Source organism: Balaenoptera musculus, chromosome 3 (genome assembly GCF_009873245.2).
Source record: "Balaenoptera musculus isolate JJ_BM4_2016_0621 chromosome 3, mBalMus1.pri.v3, whole genome shotgun sequence".
NCBI classification, from domain to species: Eukaryota; Metazoa; Chordata; class Mammalia; order Artiodactyla; family Balaenopteridae; genus Balaenoptera; species Balaenoptera musculus.
Window position 1 is genome coordinate 126,501,432 of NC_045787.1, and position 17,859 is coordinate 126,519,290.

A 17,859-nucleotide genomic window follows, 5' to 3' on the forward strand; every position below is an offset into this window, starting at 1 on the left:
AGGGTTAGGTCCGTCCGTGTTTATTTTTTTTTTTAACTTAAAAATTTTTTTTTCCTAATAAATGTTTTCTTAATAATTTTTTCCTTATTTTCTATTTTTAGAAATTAAAAAAAAATTTTAATAAGTTTTTTCATATTTTTTATTTTAAAAAATTAAAAAAATTTTTTCTTAATAAATTTTTTTCTTAATTTTTTTCTTATTTTTTACTATAAAAAATTAATAAATCTATTTTTAAAAATTAAAAAAAATTTATGAATACATTTATTCTTAATAATTTTTTTCTCAATTTTTATTATAATAGCTTTATTTTATTTTCTTTTATCCTCCTTCTTTCTTTCTTTCTATTTTTTTCTCCCTTTTATTCTGAGCCGTGTGGATGAAAGGCTCTTGGTGTTCCAGCCAGGCATCAGGGCTGTGCCTCTGAGGTGGGAGAGCCAACTTCAGGACACTGGTCCACAAGAGACCTCCCAGCTCCACGTAATACCAAACGGCAAAAATCTCTCAGAGATCTCCATCTCAACATCAAGACCCAGCTTCACTCAACGACCAGCAAGCTACAATGCTGGACACCCTATGCCAAACAACTAGCAAGACAGGAACACAGCCCCATCCATTAGCAGAGAGGCTGCCTAAAATCATAATAAGGCCACAGACACCCCAAAACACACCACCAGACGTGGATGTGCCCACCAGAAAGACAAGATCCAGCCTCATCCACCAGAACACAGGCACTAGTCCCCTCCACCAGGAAGCCCACACAACCCACTGAACCAACCTTAGCCACTGGGGACAGATACCAAAAACAACGGGAACTACGAACCTGCAGCCTGTGAAAAGGAGACCCCAAACACAGTAAGATAAGCAAAATGAGAAGACAAAAAAACCACACAGCAGGTGAAGGAGCAGGGTCAAAACACACCAAACCTAACAAATGAAGAGGAAATAGGCAGTCTACCTGAAAAAGAATTCAGAATAATGATAGTAAAGATGATCCAAAATCTTGGAAATAGAATAGACAAAATGCAAGAAACATTTAACAAGGATGTAGAAGAACTAAAGAGGAACCAAGCAACGATGAAAAACACAATAAATGAAATTAAAAATACTCTAGACGGGATCAATAGCAGAATAACTGAGGCAGAAGAACGGATAAGTGACCTAGAAGATAAAATAGTGGAAATAACTACTGCAGAGCAGAATAAATAAAAAAGAATGAAAAGAACTGAGGACAGTCTCAGAGACCTCTGGGACAACATTAAACGCACCAACATTCGAATTATAGGGGTCCCAGAAGAAGAAGAGAAAAAGAAAGGGACTGAGAAAATATTTGAAGAGATTATAGTTGAAAACTTCCCTAATATGGGAAAGGAAATAGTTAATCAAGTCCTGGAAGCACAGAGAGTCCCATACAGGATAAATCCAAGGAGAAACACGCCAAGACACATATTAATCAAACTATCAAAAATTAAATATAAAGAAAACATATTAAAAGCAGCAAGGGAAAAACAACAAATAACACACAAGGGAATCCCCATAAGGTTAACAGCTGATCTTTCAGCAGAAACTCTGCAAGCCAGAAGGGAGTAGCAGGATATACTTAAAGTGATGAAGGAGAAAAACCTACAACCAAGTTTACTCTACCCAGGAAGGATCTCATTCAGATTTGATGGAGAAATTAAAACCTTTACAGACAAGCAAAAGCTGAGAGAGTTCAGCACCACCAAACCAGCTTTACAACAAATGCTAAAGGAACTTCTCTAGGCAAGAAACACAAGAGAAGGAAAACACCTACAGTAACAAACCCAAAATATTTAAGAAAATGGGAATAGGAACATACATATCGATAATTACCTTAAATGGAAATGGATTAAATGCTCCCACCAAAAGACACAGACTGGCCGAATGGATACAAAAACAAGACCCATATATATGCTGTCTACAAGAGACCCACTTCAGACCTAGAGACACATACAGACTGAAAGTGAGGGGATGGAAAAAGATATCCCATGCAAATGGAAATCAAAAGAAAGCTGGAGTAGCAATTCTCATATCAGACAAAATAGACTTTAAAATAAAGACTATTACAAGAGACAAAGAAGGACACTATATAATGATCAAGGGATCGATCCAAGAGGAAGGTATAACAATTGTAAATATTTATGCACCCAACATAGGAGCACCTCAATACATAAGGCAAATACTAACAGCCATAAAAGGGGAAATCGACAGTAACACAATCATAGTAGGGGACTTTAACACCCCACTTTCACCAATGGACAGATCATCCAAAATGAAAACAAATAAGGAAACACAAGCTTTAAATGATACATTAAACAAGATGGACTTAATTGATATTTATAGGACATTCCACCCAAAAACAAGAGAATACACATTTTTCTCAAGTGCTCATGGAACATTCTCCAGGATAGATCATATCTTGGGTCACAAATCAAGCCTTGGTAAATTTAAGAAAATTGAAATCGTATCAAGTATCTTTTCCGACCACAACGCTATGAGACTAGATATCAATTACAGGAAAAGATCTGTAAAAAATACAAACACATGGAGGCTACACAATACACTACTTAATAACGAAGTGACCACTGAAGAAATCTAAGGGGAAATCAAAAAATACCTAGAAACAAATGACAATGGAGACACGACGACCCAAAACCTATGGGATGCAGCAAAAGCAGTTCTAAGAGGGAAGTTTATAGCAATACAAGCCTACATCAAGAAACAGGAAACATCTCGAATAAACAACCTAACCTTGCACCTAAAGCAATTAGAGAAAGAAGAGCAAAAAAACCCCAAAGCTAGCAGAAGGAAAGAAATCATAAAGATCACATCAGAAATAAATGAAAAAGAAATGAAGGAAACAATAGCAAAAATCAATGAAACTAAAAGCTGGTTCTTCGAGAAGATAAACAAAATTGATAAACCATTAGCCAGACTCATCAAGAGAAAAAGGGAGAAGACTCAAATCAATAGAATTAGAAATGAAAAAGGAGAAGTAACCACTGACACTGCAGAAATACAAACGACCATTAGTGATTACTACAAGCGACTCTATGCCAATAAAATGGACAACCTGGAAGAAATGGACAGATTCTTAGAAATGCACAACCTGCCGAGACTGAACCAGGAAGAAATAGAAAATATGAACAGACCAATCACAAGCACTGAAATTGAAACTGTGATTAAAAATCTTCCAACAAACAAAAGCCCAGGACCAGATGGCTTCACAGGCGAATTCTATCTAACATTTAGAGAAGAGCTAACACCTATCCTTCTCAAACTCTTCCAAAATATTGCAGAGGGAGGAACACTCCCCAACTCATTCTACGAGGCCACCATCACCCTGATACCAAAACCAGACAAAGATGTCACAAAGAAAGAAAACTACAGGCCAATATCACTGATGAACATAGATGCAAAAATCCTCAACAAAATACTAGCAAACAGAATGCAACAGCACGTTAAAAGGATTATACACCATGATCAAGTGGGGTTTATTCCAGGAGTGCAAGGATTCTTCAATATTCGCAAATCAATCAACGTGATACATCATATTAACAAATTGAAGGAGAAAAACCATATGATCATCTCAATAGATGCAGAGAAAGCTTTCGACAAAATTCAACACCCATTTATGATAAAAGCCCTGCAGAAAGTAGGCACAGAGGGAACTTTCCTCAACATAATAAAGGGATAAATGACAAACCCACAGCCAACATTGTCCTCAATGGTGAAAAACTGAAACCATTTCCACTAAGATCAGGAACAAGACAAGGCTGCCCACTCTCACCACTATTATTCAACATAGTTTTGGAAGTGTTAGCCACAGCAATCAGAGAAGAAAAAGAAATAAAAGGAATCCAAATCGGAAAAGAAGAAGTAAAACTGTCACTGTTTGCAGATGACATGATACTATACATAGAGAATCCTAAAACTGCCACCAGAAAACTACTAGAGCTAATCAATGAATTTGGTAAAGTAGCAGGATACAAAATTAATGCACAGAAATCTCTTGCATTCCTATATACTAACGATGAAAAATCTGAAAGTGAAATTAAGAAAACACTCCCGTTTACCATTGCAACAAAAAGAATAAAATATCTAGGAATAAACCTACCTAAGGAGACAAAAGACCTGTATGCAGAAAATTATAGGACACTGATGAAAGAAATTAAAGATGATACAAATAGATGGAGAGATATACCATGTTCTTGGATTGGAAGAATCAGCATTGTGAAAATGACTCTACTACCCAAAGCAATCTACAGATTCAATGCAATCCCTATCAAACTACCACTGGCATTTTTCACAGAACTAGAACAAAAAATTTCACAATTTGTATGGAGACACAAAAGACCCCGAATAGCCAAAGCAATCCTGAGAACGAAAAATGGAGCTGGAGGAATCAGGCTCCCTGACTTCAGACTATATTACAAAGCTACAGTAATCAAGACAGTTTGGTACTGGCACAAAAACAGAAATATAGATCAATGGAACAGGATAGAAAGCCCAGAGATAAACCCACACACATATGGTCACCTTATCTTTGATAAAGGAGGCAAGCATATACAGTGGAGAAAAGACAGCCTCTTCAATAAGTGGTGCTGGGAAAACTGGACAGGTACATGTAAAAGTATGAAATTAGAACACTCCCTGACACCATACACAAAAATAAACTCAAAATGGATTAAAGACCTAAGTGTAAAGCCAGACACTATCAAACTCTTAGAGGAAAACATAGGCAGAACACTCTATGACATAAATCACAGCAAGATCCTTTTTGACCCAGCTCCTAGAGAAATGGAAATAAAAACACAAATAAACAAATGGGACCTAATGAAACTTAAAAGCTTTTGCACAGCAAAGGAAACCATAAACAAGACCAAAAGACAACCCTCAGAATGGGAGAAAATATTTGCAAATGAAGCAACTGACAAAGGATTAATCTCCAAGATTTACAAGCAGCTCATGCAGCTCAATATCAAAAAAACAAACAACCCAATCCAAAAATGGGCAGAAGACCTAAATAGACATTTCTCCAAAGAAGATACACAGATGGCCAACAGACACATGAAAGAATGCTCAACATCATTAATCATTAGAGAAATGCAAATCAAAACTACAATGAGGTATCATCTCACACCGGTCAGAATGGCCATCATCAAAAAATCTACAAACAATAAATGCTGGAGAGGGTGTGGAGAAAAGGGAACACTCTTGCACTGTTGGTGGGAATGTAAATTGATACAGCCACTATGGAGAACAGTATGGAGGTTCCTTAAAAAACTAAAAATAGAACTACCGTATGAACCACCAATCCCACTACTGGGCATATACCCTGAGAAAACCATAATTCAAAAAGAGTCATGTACCAAAATGTTCATTGCAGCTCTATTTACAATAGCCAGGACATGGAAGCAACCTAAGTGTCCATTATCGGATGAATGGATAAAGAAGATGTGGCACATATATACAATGGAATATTACTCAGCCATAAAGAGAAATGAAATGGAGGTATTTGTAATGAGGTGGATGGAGTTAGAGTCTGTCATACAGAGTGAAGTAAGTCAGAAAGAGAAAAACAAATACAGTATGCTAACACATATATATGGAATCTAAGGAAAAAAAAAAAAAAAGGTCATGAAGAACCTAGTGGCAAGATGGGAATAAAGACACAGACCTACTAAAGAATGGACTTGAGGATATGGGGAGGGGGAGGGGTGAGATGTGACAGGGTGAGAGAGTGTCATGGACATATATACACTACCAAATGTAAAATAGATAGCTAGTGGGAAGCAGCCGCATAGCACAGGGAGATCAGCTCAGTGCTTTGTGACCGCCTGGTGGGGTGGGATGGGGAGGGTGGGAGGGAGGGAGATGCAGGAGGGAGGAGATATGGGAACGTGTGTATATGTGTAGCTGATTCACTTTGTTATAAAGCAGAAACTAACACACCATTGTGAAGCAATTATACTTCAATAAAGATGTTTAAAAAAAATAATAAATAAATAAATAAATAATAATTTAAAAAAAGCAAAGACCACACTGGCCACTGGCAAAGAGAGTTTGGTTGAGGGCCATGTGGTAATAATGCTCTTCAGAAGGTCTAGATCCCTGAGAATTCTAAAGGGGAACGTCCCATCTCTGGGTTGGAACTGATTCAGATTGGAAGTCATGTCAGTAGCCAGGGTCTCAATGTGACTTTTTCAGACATGAGGGCCACTTAGCAGGCCTGGAGAGAAGGAGAAATTCGTTTCAACTAAATGGAAATAACCTATCTATTCAATTCCATGGACATAAATTGGGACTTCCAGTGTGCCAGTCTCTATAGCAGGTATTGTGGGGAGGTGTAAAGATGAATCAGAGAGTACCTGCCCTCAGAGTTTTCAGGTAAGTGAGGAAGATAGGTATTTTAAAAAATAAGCATGTTTCATCTTTGTAAGTGCTGGAAGGATTCCAGGTTAGGTAGATATAAGTTCTAGAAAAACACAAGGTGAAGGAATTTTAATAGGAAACAGTCAAATTTTACAGAGGAGGTGGAGTTCAAAAGACAGAAGTAAGGGAGAAGGTAACAGCATAAGCAAGAAGACAGAGGTGGGAGGGCACAGGAAGTGTCAGGGGGTTGGTGGAGACTTTGTTATCCTCATCTTCCAAGCCACTTTCTCACAATCAATCACAAACAGGAGTCACACACTCAAATGCCTGGAGGGGCCAGGCTGCTGATATAAATGAATGAAATAGCAAGGATATAATCCTAGGGAGTTGGGAGAACTGTGGCAAAGTAGATTCTGCATCAGTATGCGAGTATGGTGAGTCTTTAAGAACAATGGTGGGGAGGGGGAATTGGATGGAGGTGGTCAAAAGGTACAAACTTCCAGTTATGAGATAAAAGGTACTGGGGAGGTATTGTACAACACAATGACTGTAGTTAACACTGCTATATGGTATATTTGAGAGTTGCAAAGTGAGTAGATCCTAAAAGTTTTCATCACAAGGAAAAAACACCTATTTTTGTGACTATATGGGGAGATGGATGTTAACTAAATTTATTGTGGCAATCATTTTGTAGTATTCGTATGTCAAGTCATTATGCGGTACACCTTAAATTTATACAAAGCTGTATGTCAATTATATCTCAATAAAACTGGGAAAAAAAAAAAAAAGAACAGCGTGTCTCCTCCAGGCCTGCTCCATTTAGCTCTGGGTTGGCTCCAGTGGATTGATGCCAATAGGCTCATTTCCTATTGCAAAGGGTGCCCCCCTAAGCAACAGGCTTATTGCCCATTGATAAACAGTACTAAGGCCTTAGGGACCCGCCAACCCTTTCCCCCAAATGGGTAGACCTGGTCCCCATTGCACAGGTCCATCTTACCAATAAGCCGGCATTTTTCATGGCCAGAGGAAGTCCCAGGAGCCCCGTGCCAATGTTGCATTTCAATAAGTGAATCAAGGTTTGCATAATCCTGTAGGGGGAGCATAAGGCAACAAAAGGGTATGTTAGCAGAGGGAAAGGAGACCCAACGTTCAGGCTTCTTTCAGCCTCTCCAGGCACCCTGTGGTGGGAAGACAAAACCAGATGAAGGGGACTCTGGTTTAACTCTCAGTTCCCAGGATCTGTTCTGGAACCTCTGATCAAGGGCTGGTGCTAGTTCAGGTGACTCAACAAATATTTAACACACACTAGGCTCTAAAGAAAAAGTTAATAACCATTGCTACTATTCTGGATAACTCCCTAGTACCAGTTTATTCATTAATGCATTCAATGATTTCTTCCGTGATACATTCACTCAAAATTTATTGAGACCTACTAGATGTTTGGCATTTAGATAGACAATGAAAAAAATAATAAGAATTTTCTCAATTTACAGGTAATTATCGCTGCCCAGTCATTTATTAATTCATTCACTAGAAAAAAAACAGTCTGCCACCACATATGGAGTACTTATTGGTTCTAGTTCACTCTTTCATCCATTTACTCAACAATATTCACTGCAAACTTATTCCATGCTATGCATTGGGTACAATTTAATAACAGTTGCTAAACGTGCATATAGAACACTTACTATGTGCCTGGCAGGGTGCTAGGTACCAGGGTTCTAAATGTTCTCCACACCAGTGCTGGCAGTGCCTGCTCAGGCACCACCGGTCCACTGGGGAGGGGGAATGTGGAACAGGATCATGAGAAGAGAATCAAAAAGGAATTGAAATGAAAAGTTGACTGCAAAGCACTGAGCTGCGGTAGGACCACTGGATTCTGAGTTCTAGCTCTGCCATTAACCGACTGTGTTTGGTCACTATTTGGGGAAGGCCCTCGGCTGCTTACATCTTCTGTTTATTCATCTTGACCTGCCTACCTCCCAAGGATATAATAAGAACCAGAAGAGGTAATGACATAATGAATCTTGGAATTGTGAAGTGCTTCACAGATGTGAGGCATCATCACCATCATCATCATCATCCTCATCCTCATCATCCTCATCACCACCACCACCACCTTTGGTTTGGCCTTACGGTGCTCACCTGTTTGAAAGGGCCTCCTAAAGAGGAGGCAGAGCTGCGGTGATAGAAAAAAGGCAAGCAAGGGCTGGTTTAAGCAGGTAGTGGGGCCCCCTCCTCCTGGAACAAAAGGTACCTGGAGGAGGTCATTGGAGGCACCTCCTTGTGCAGCCTTTGAACTGTCTGGAGGCAGCCCGGAGGGTGAAAACAAACTGACCAAGGTCACATGGTGAGTCAGTGCTCACGTCTCCTGGTCTTGTCCTGTTGGTTAGGGTGTCAGGGCTGTGTCAGGTTTTGGCATTTCAGTATTGCCCAGGGAGAGGGCTGGGGCTGAGAGAAGAGAGTGACTTCCTGCGTCTCTGTGAGTTCAGACTTTTCACCTAAGCAATGCGGGGGTGGGTGGTACAAGATGTCCCTTCACTTCCAACAGTAATTTATATTTCTTGGTAACTGCAATTATTGAAAAATATGTCAAAGCCAAAAAAAAAAAAACACACACCCTATTTAAAAAAATCTTTTGTCAATTCTTTGATAGTAATTTCTCCAAAAGATGTGCCCCCTTCCTGTTCTCCATCCCTCCATCTCTCATTTCTTTCCTACAGCAGCGTCTTGCCCAACCTGATCAAATCTCTTGGGAAGGGTGAGATAAGGGTTTGCAGAAAACACTGCACCTTAGTTAACAGCATCATAGATCAGGGCTGTGAGGAGTAAAACACATGTTGGTAGCTCCCAGGGACTTAAAAAAAAGTTTCTATTTTTTTTCCTTGAAAAATGATACATTGTCATTATAAAAGGAAATACTCAAATTCCACCAATTGGAAAAAACTAACTACTTTTAACACTTTAACATTACTCTAGGCATCCTTACTTGTCTTTAAATGCACACAAATTTTACACAAGGAGAACCATTATAATACTGTATTTTAATTTTCTTTACGACTAGTATGTCCTACATATTTTCCCACAACCATAGATTTCCTTCATCACTCCTAATGGCTGTATTGTATCCCACTATGTGTATCATACTTTAAATAATCTCTGGTTGTTTCTCAATTGTCAGTATTACAACCAGATCTGAGGTTAAGATCTGGCTTCAATAAAATTATCATGCATACCTGCATTATTATCTCCTTAAGAAAAATTCCTGGAAGTGGTATTACTGATCAAAGGATTTATTTATTTATATTTACTTATGCTTAAAAAGCCCTAAGTAGGGGAATTCCCTACTTAGGGCACAGTGGTTAAGAATCCACCTGCCAATGCAGGGGACACAGGTTTGTCCACCTGCCAATGCAGGGGACGCAGGTTTGATCCCTGGTCCGGGAAGATCCCACATGCCACAGAGCAACTAAGCCCGTGCGCCACCACTACCGATCCCGCATGCCACAACTACTGAAGCCCATGCGCCTAGAGCCCGTGCTCTGCAACAAGAGAAGCCACTGCAATGAGAAGCACGCACACCACAACGAAGAGTAGCCCCAGCTCGCTGCAACTAGAGAAAGCCCACGTGCAGCAACGAAGACCCAACACAGCCAAAAAAAAAAAAAAAAAAAAAGCCCTAAGTAACACAGTATGAAATTCAAAAGGTAAAAGAAACTAAAAAAGAACCCAAAAGAACCTTATGTAGTGAACATAAATGTCTCTTCTATCTCTGCCTCTCAGTCTCCCAATTCTCTTAGCCAGAAGCAGCCACTACGGCCAGTTGTTTGTGTGTGTGTGTGTGTGTGTGTGTGTGTGTGTGTGTGTGTGTCTGTGTACTTTAAAGGAAAGCATAGGCCAAATAAGTATTTGTATGTTTTATATAAATATGTGTTAGGATTCGACATATATTACAACATTGCCATCTAGAAAGGTACCAGTTTAATTCTTCCCAAAACGACACGAGAGAGGGCGTTTCCTGACATCCTTATCAACACTGGGTATTGTCATTTACAATCTCTTTATACCATGGATATTATCTGATCTGATTACTAAATAATAGTCTGATTGGCAATAAAGCCCTGAGGGAAAGAGCCATGTGTCTGAGTTTATGGGAGTAAAAGTAGGGACATGGGGCTAGGAGGTGAACTTCTATTTCCTGGATGGGTTTGTATGAGGAAGGGAGAGGGAGGCTGGTGGGCGGGGAGAGAGGGAGAGAGCGTATGAATGATAGCAGAAGTCCACAGAGAGGAAAGCAGCTTGAAACTGCTGAACAAAGAGCAGCCAGCCTGAGATAGAAAATTGTTCTGGGAATTGAGAAGCTCATGCTGGGGACTTCCCTGGTGGTCCAGTGGGTAAGACACCACGCTCCCAACGCAGGGGGCCCGGGTTTCATCCCTGGTCAGGGAACTAGATCCCGCATGCTGCGACTAAGAGTTCACATGCCACAACTAAGAAGTCCGCATGCCACAACTAAGATCCCGGAGCACCACAACTAAGACCTGGCACAGGCTAAATAAATAAATTACTTAATTAAAAAAAAAAAAAAAAAGAAGCTCCTGTTGGGGATGACTATCTGTGATTTTGCAACACCTGTGAAACAGGTGTAATACCCAGAGCCACATGGGTCAAACTTCTTAGATTCTGAAGGTTTCGTCTTTAATCCACGTGTCTCCTGTTCAATGGGGATAAATGTGTTAAAAAGAGAGAAGTAGGAAGTTGTGGCCCAGCTCTGTGAAGGCAGCAGTGCCTGACCTCAGATAGGGGAGGGCCGTGCAGCCACTTACGATAATCCATTGGCTTCCTCTTCAGGACGGACACTCTCTGAAGTGATGCTACTGCTACTCTCCGAGAGCGACTTGGACCCATCATCCCAGGACTTGGGCTCGCTGTTGTTGTCCCTTGCAAGCAGTGAGATCTTCAGCATGGTGGGTAGGTGGTGGTGGCTCAGGGTTAAGGACTGTAACAGCCTTGAACCAGCCTCCCATGGGTTTTTCTCCAGAGGAACCAAGGCTGCGGCACTGAGATGCTGGCTCCTAATTCCCGAGGGTGCCTGGCCCTGGAGCTGGTGAGAGGGGGACGCTGATGTCGATTATATGCCTCACTTGGCTTTGGGGACTCACGAGAGTCTCATCTCAGGAGGATCCTCAGTGCCCCTTGTGATTGCCCCGCCACACGCTGGGACTCGCCCCGGGCTTTCAGCCCCTCCCAGTTTAGCCCTTAGTGCTTTAGGGCAAAGTGAACTGTGTGACTGGGAGGAAGAAGAAGACACCATTGGACTGGAGGTTCTGGTGCCTGGATGTAGGGCCAGGCTCAGGGCTTGTCTATCTCTGGTAAGGAGGAAACCAGAATTACCTCACAATGGAGGCTGCCCGGCCAATGAGGTGCTGATGAATCGTAGGATGCAGGTGTGGCCCAACAGAGGGTAATCTGGTTGCCGCCTTCCCTGGGTGGGGGTGGAGTGGCTTGGTTTTTAAATTGATGTGTAGTTGATTTACAATATTATATTAGTTCCAGGTGTACAACATAGTGATTCAAAATTTCTATAGATTAGCCTCTAAAGTTATTATAAAATAATGGCCATATTTCCCTGTGCTGTACAGTATATTATTTTATACATAGTAGCTGGTACCTCTTAATCCCCTACCCCTGTCTCATCCCTCCCCTTTCCCCTCTCCCCACTGGTATCCACTAGTTTGTTCCCTGTATCTGTGAGTCTCTTTCCTCACAGTTTGTTACATTCATTCGTTTGTTTTATTTTTTAGATTCCACATATAAGTGATAACATACAGAATTTGTCTTTCTCTGTCTGACTTATTGCACTAAGCATAATACCCTCCAGGTCCATCCATGCTATTGCAAATTGCAAATTTTCATTCTCTTTTATGACTAATAGTCCATTGTATATATATACACCACATCTTCTTTGTCCATTCATCTGCTGATGTGCACTTAGGTTGCTTCCATATCTTGGTATTTGTAAATAATGCTGCTATGAACGTTGGGGTGTATGTATTTTTTCGAATTAGTGTTTTTGTTTTCTTCAGATATATACCCAGGAGTGGAATTGCTGGATCATATGGTAATTCTGCTTTTAGTTTTTTGAGGAAGCTCCGTACTGTCTTCTATAGTGGCTGCACCAATTTACATCCCCACCAACAGTGTACAAAGGTTCCCTTTTCTCCACACCCTCCCAACACTTGATATTTGTGGTCTTATTGATGATAGCCATTCTGACAGGTGTGAGGTGATATCTCATTGTGGTTTTTTAAAAAATATATTTATTTATTTATTTATTTGGTTGCACTGGGTCTTAGTTGCAGCAGGTGGGCTCCTTAATTGTGACTCGTGGGCTCCTTAGTTGTGGTGCGTGAGCTCCTTAATTGTGGCACACAAACTCTTAGTTGTGGCATGCATGTGGGATCTAGTTCCCTGACCAGGGATCGAACCTGGGCTCCCTGCATTGGGAGCGTGGAGTCTTATCCACTGCGCCCCCAGGGAAGTCCCTGATTGTGGTTTTGATTTGCATTTCTCTGATGATTAGCAATGTTGAACATCTTTTCATGTGCCTGCTGGCCATCTGTATGTCTTCTTTGGAAAAATAAAGATGTATATTTTTAATGGCTATTAATTTTTTGCCTTTAAATATCTAATTTTTAATTCTTACTAGAATCCTGGGTTTGCCACTTACTAGCTGTGTGGCATGGCCAAGTCATTTAACCTTTCTGTGCCTTATTTTCCTCATCTGTAAAATGAGTATGATAGTAATACCAATGTCAGAGCATTGTTAGGAAGATTAAATGAATTAACATGTGTACAGCATTTAGAACAGTGCTCAGCATCTGGTAAGCACCAATAAGTTAGTACTGTTGCTAATACATTTTCTAAATGGTTAGCTAGTTTTTCCAACACCATATATTGAATAATCTATCTTTTCCTCATTTTATTTGAAAGGTTTCCCTCATATTAATCAAATTTCTCTGTAGGCTTGGATCTGTTTTTTTGCATTCTCCTTTTCCATTGGTTAGTCTTTTCTAATGCTAGTACCAAATTATTTTAATTATATAGTATATTTAATATCTGATAAGAAAGGGCCACTCTACCTTTTTCATGATTTTATTCCCCCCACCATTAATCCTTCTAGATAACTTTAAGAATCTTCTAACCCCCTCAACACCCCGCTGAAATCTAGTTGGGCATTTTTATTGTGATTAAGTTAGAGTGATAGATTATATTGGGCAAAATGGTCATATTTACAATCTGAGTTTTCCCATCTGAAGCATGCATTATGACTCTATTTATGCAAATCTTAATTTATGACTCAGTAGACTTTTTCTTCACATAGATGCAGCACATTTTAAAAGTTTGTTTCTAGGTGCTTTTGTTTCCTATTGCTACGTGTAGGATTTCTAATAACTCCCCTTTTATTTATTTTTATTATTATTATTATTATTGAATTGAGGTAACTGATTTATAACATTACATGTTTCATGTGTACAATATTAAATTTCTACTTCTCTATACACTACAGTATGTTCACCACCATAAGTTTAGTTTCCATCCTTCAACATACAGTTGACGCCCTTTACCCATTTTGCCCTCCCCCTTCCCTCCCCCTCTGGAAACTACTGCTCTGTTCTCTATATCTATGTGTTTGTTTTTGTCCAGTTTGGTTTGTTCATTTATTTTGTTTTTGTTTATAAGTTTTTAATATTCCACATATAAGTGAAATCATAGGGTATTTGTCTTTGACTTATTTCTTTTTAATTAATTAATTAATTTTTGGCTGTGTTGGGTCTTCATTGCTGTGCCCAGGCTTTCTCTAGTTGCGGAGAGTGGGGGCTACTCTTCGTTGTGGTGCATGAGCTTCTCATTGCGGTGGCTTCTCTTGTTGCGGAGCACAGGCTCTAGGCACGTGGGTTTCAGTAGTTGTGGCACGTGGGCTCCGTAGTTGTGGCTCGCGGGCTCTGGAGTGCAGTTGTGGCTCATGGGCTTAGTTGCTCCACGGCATGTGGGATCTTCCTGGACCAGGGCTTGAACCCTGTCCCTTGCATGGGCAAGCAGATTCTTAACCACTGCGCCACCAGGGAAGTCCCTGTCTGACTTATTTCACTTCACATAATATCCTCAAGTTCCATCCATATTGTCACAAATGGCAAGATTTTATCTTTTTTGGTGGCTTAGTAGTATTCCGTTGTATATATATACCGCTTATTCTTTATCCACTCAGTTTCCATATCTTGGCTCTTGTAAATAGTAACACAGTGAACACAGGGGTTCGTTTATCTTTTCCAATTGGTGTTTTTACGTTATTTGGATAAATGCCCAGAAGTGGGATAGATGGATCATATGGTAGGTCTGTTCTTGGAGAATCTGAAGAATCTTGGAGAATTCTGAAGAATCTGCATACTGTTTTCCATAGTGGCTGCACCAATTTACATTCCCACCAATAGCACACAAGAGTTTCCTTTTCTCTACTTCTTCACCAGCACTTGTTTCTTGTCCTTTTGATAACAGTCATTCTTACCAGTGTGAAGTGATATCTCATTGTGGTTTTGATTTGTATTTTCCTTATAACTAGTGATGTTGAGCATCTTTCCATGTGCCTATTGGTCATTTGTATGTCTTCTTTGGAAAAATGTCTATCCAGCTCCTCTGCCCATTTTTTAAATGGGTTGTTTGGGTTTTGTTGTTGTTGTTGAGTTGTATGAGTTCTTTATATATTTTGGATATTAATCCCTTATTGAATATATCATTTCCAAGTATTTTCTCCCATTCAGTTGGTTGTCTTTTCCTTTTATTGATTGTTTCCTTTGTCGTGCAGAAGCTTTTTAGTTTTATGTAGTCCCATTTATTTATTTATTTATTTTTAAATTTATTATTTATTTATTATTTATTTTTGGCTGTGTTGGGTCTTTGTTTCTGTGTGAGGGCTTTCCCTAGTTGTGGCAAGCGGGGGCCACTCTTCATCGGGGTGCGTGGGCCTCTCACTATCGCGGCCTCTCTTGTTGCGGGGCACAGGCTCCAGACGCGCAGGCTCAGTAGTTGTGGCTCACGGGCCTAGTTGCTCCGAGGCATGTGGGATCTTCCCAGACCAGGGCTCGAACCTGTGTCCCCTGCATTGGAAGGCAGCTTCTCAACCACTGCGCCACCAGGGAAGCCCAGTCCCATTTATTTTTGCTTTTGTTTCCCTTGCCTGAAGAGATGTATCTAGAAAGATATTGCTAAGACTGATGTCAAGGAGTGTACTGCCTATGTTTTCTTCTAGGAGTTTTATGGTTTCATGTCTTATATTCAAGTCTTTAATGCACTTTGAGTTGATTTTTGGGTATGGTGTAAGATAATGGTCTAGTTTCATTTCTTTGCATGTGACTATTTATTGAACACTATTTATTGAAGAGATTATCCTTTCTCTATTGTATGTTTTTTGCTCCTTTGCTGTAAATTAATTGTCGATGTATGTGTGAGTTTATTTCTGGGCTCTCAATTCTGTTTCATTGATCTATGTATCTGTTTTTCTGCCAATACCATGCTGTTTTGATTACTATAGCTTTGTCATATAGTTTGAAATTAGGGAGTGTGATACCTCCAGCTTTGTTCTTTTTTTTCAGGATGGCTTTGGCTATTCAGAGTGTTTTGTGGTTCCATATAAATTTTAGAATTTTTTCCTTTTCTGTGAAAAATGTTGAAATTTTTATAGAGATTGCTTTGAATATGTAGATTGCTTTAGGTAATATGGACATTTTATCAATGTTAATTCTTCCAATCCATGAGCATGGAATATTTTTCCATTTATTTGTGTTTTCAATTTCTTTTAATAATGTGTGATAGTTTTCAACGTACAGGTCTTTCACCTCCTTGGCTAAATTTATTCCTAGGTATTTTATTCTTTTTGTTGAGATTGAAAATGGGATTGTTTTCTTAATTTCGCTTTCTGTTAGCTCTTTGTTAGTGTATACAAATGCAACAGATTTTTGTATATTGGTTTTGTATCCTGCAACTTTACTGTATTTATTATTTCTAATAGTTTTTGGTTGAGCCTTTAGGTTTTCTATATATAAAATCATATCATCTGCTGGGCTTCCCTGGTGGCACAGTGGTTAAGAATCCGCCTGCCAATGCAGGGGACACAGGTTCGGACCCAGTCCGGAAAGATTCCACATGCCGCAGAGCAACTAAGCCCGTGCTCCACAACTACTGAGCCTGCACTCTAGAGCCCGCAAGCCACAACTACTGAACCCTCATGCCACAACTACTGAAGCCTGCACGCCTAGAGCCCACGTTCTGCAACAAGAGAAGCCACCGCAATGAGAAGCCTGCACACCTCAACGAAGAGTAGCCCCCACTCGCCGCAACTAGAGAAAGCCCACGCGCAGCAATGAAGACCCAACACAGCCAAAAATAAATCATAAAAAAAAAATCATGTCATCTGCAATTAGTGACAGTTTTACTTCTTCATTTCCAATTTGGGTGCCTTTTTTCTTGCCTAGTTGCTCTGGTTAGGACTTCCAATCCTCTGTTGAATAAGAGTGGTGTGAGTGCGAGTCCTTGTCTTGTTCCTGATCTTAGAGGGATAGCTTTCAGGTTTTTACCATTGAGTATGATGTTAGCTGTGGGGTTGTCATATACGGCTTTTATTATGTTTAGGTACGTCTCTTCTCTATCCACCTTAATTGAGAATTTTTATCATAAATAGGTGTAGTCTTGTCAAATGCTTTTTCTGCATCTATTGAGATGATCATATGGTTTTTATCCTCCATTTTGTTAATGTGGTGTAGCATGTTGATTGATTTGCAGGCATTCAGCCATCCTTGCATCCCTGGAATAAATCCCACTTGATTATGGTGTATAATCCTTTTGATATATAGTTATTATGTGTCTTGGAGAAGGTCTTTTTGCATTGAAGTAATTAGGTTTTCTCTTTACTTCATGGACTTGTATATCCAATTCCTTCCCCATGTTTGGGAAGTTCTCAGCTATTTTTTCTTTAATAAACTCTCTGCTCCCTTCTCCTCCTGAGATACCCGTTATCCTAATATTACCTTCCCTAAAAGCATCGGAGAGCTCTCATAGAATTTCCTCATTTTAGATATCTTATTTCTCTTTCTTCTTCTACTGGTATCATTACTAGATTTCTATCTTCGAGCTCTCTGACGTTCTCTTCCATAAGGTCTGCTCTATTTCCAGTGCTTTCTAATGCATTTTTCATCTCATTTACTGAGTTCCTCAGCTCCAGAATTTGTTTGGTTCTTTTTCAGAGTTTCAATCCCTTTGGTAAAGTATTCCTTCTGTTCATTAATTTTATTCCTGAGCTCATTTAACTACCTTTCCGTGTTTTCTTGTAGCTCATTGAGTTTCTTCATGACAGCTACTTTGAACTCGCTATCAGTTAAATTGCAATATTCCATCACTTGTCTATGAAGAATT

The 17,859-nt window shown here is 39.8% G+C and overlaps 1 protein-coding gene across 1 annotated transcript in view; it reads right to left on the minus strand.

Annotated features, from left to right (window-relative positions):
• Positions 1-11,359, minus strand: part of SLC36A3 (solute carrier family 36 member 3) — a 32,625-nt gene extending 21,266 nt beyond the window's left edge. Inside the window, exons 1-2 of the mRNA XM_036847296.1 lie at positions 11,220-11,359; positions 7,391-7,481 (exon numbers count right to left, since the gene is read on the minus strand). Coding sequence (XP_036703191.1) covers positions 7,391-7,481; positions 11,220-11,359 — 231 coding nt within the window. The remainder of the gene's footprint in view (positions 1-7,390; positions 7,482-11,219) is intronic.
• Between the last annotated feature and the right edge of the window lie 6,500 nt (positions 11,360-17,859).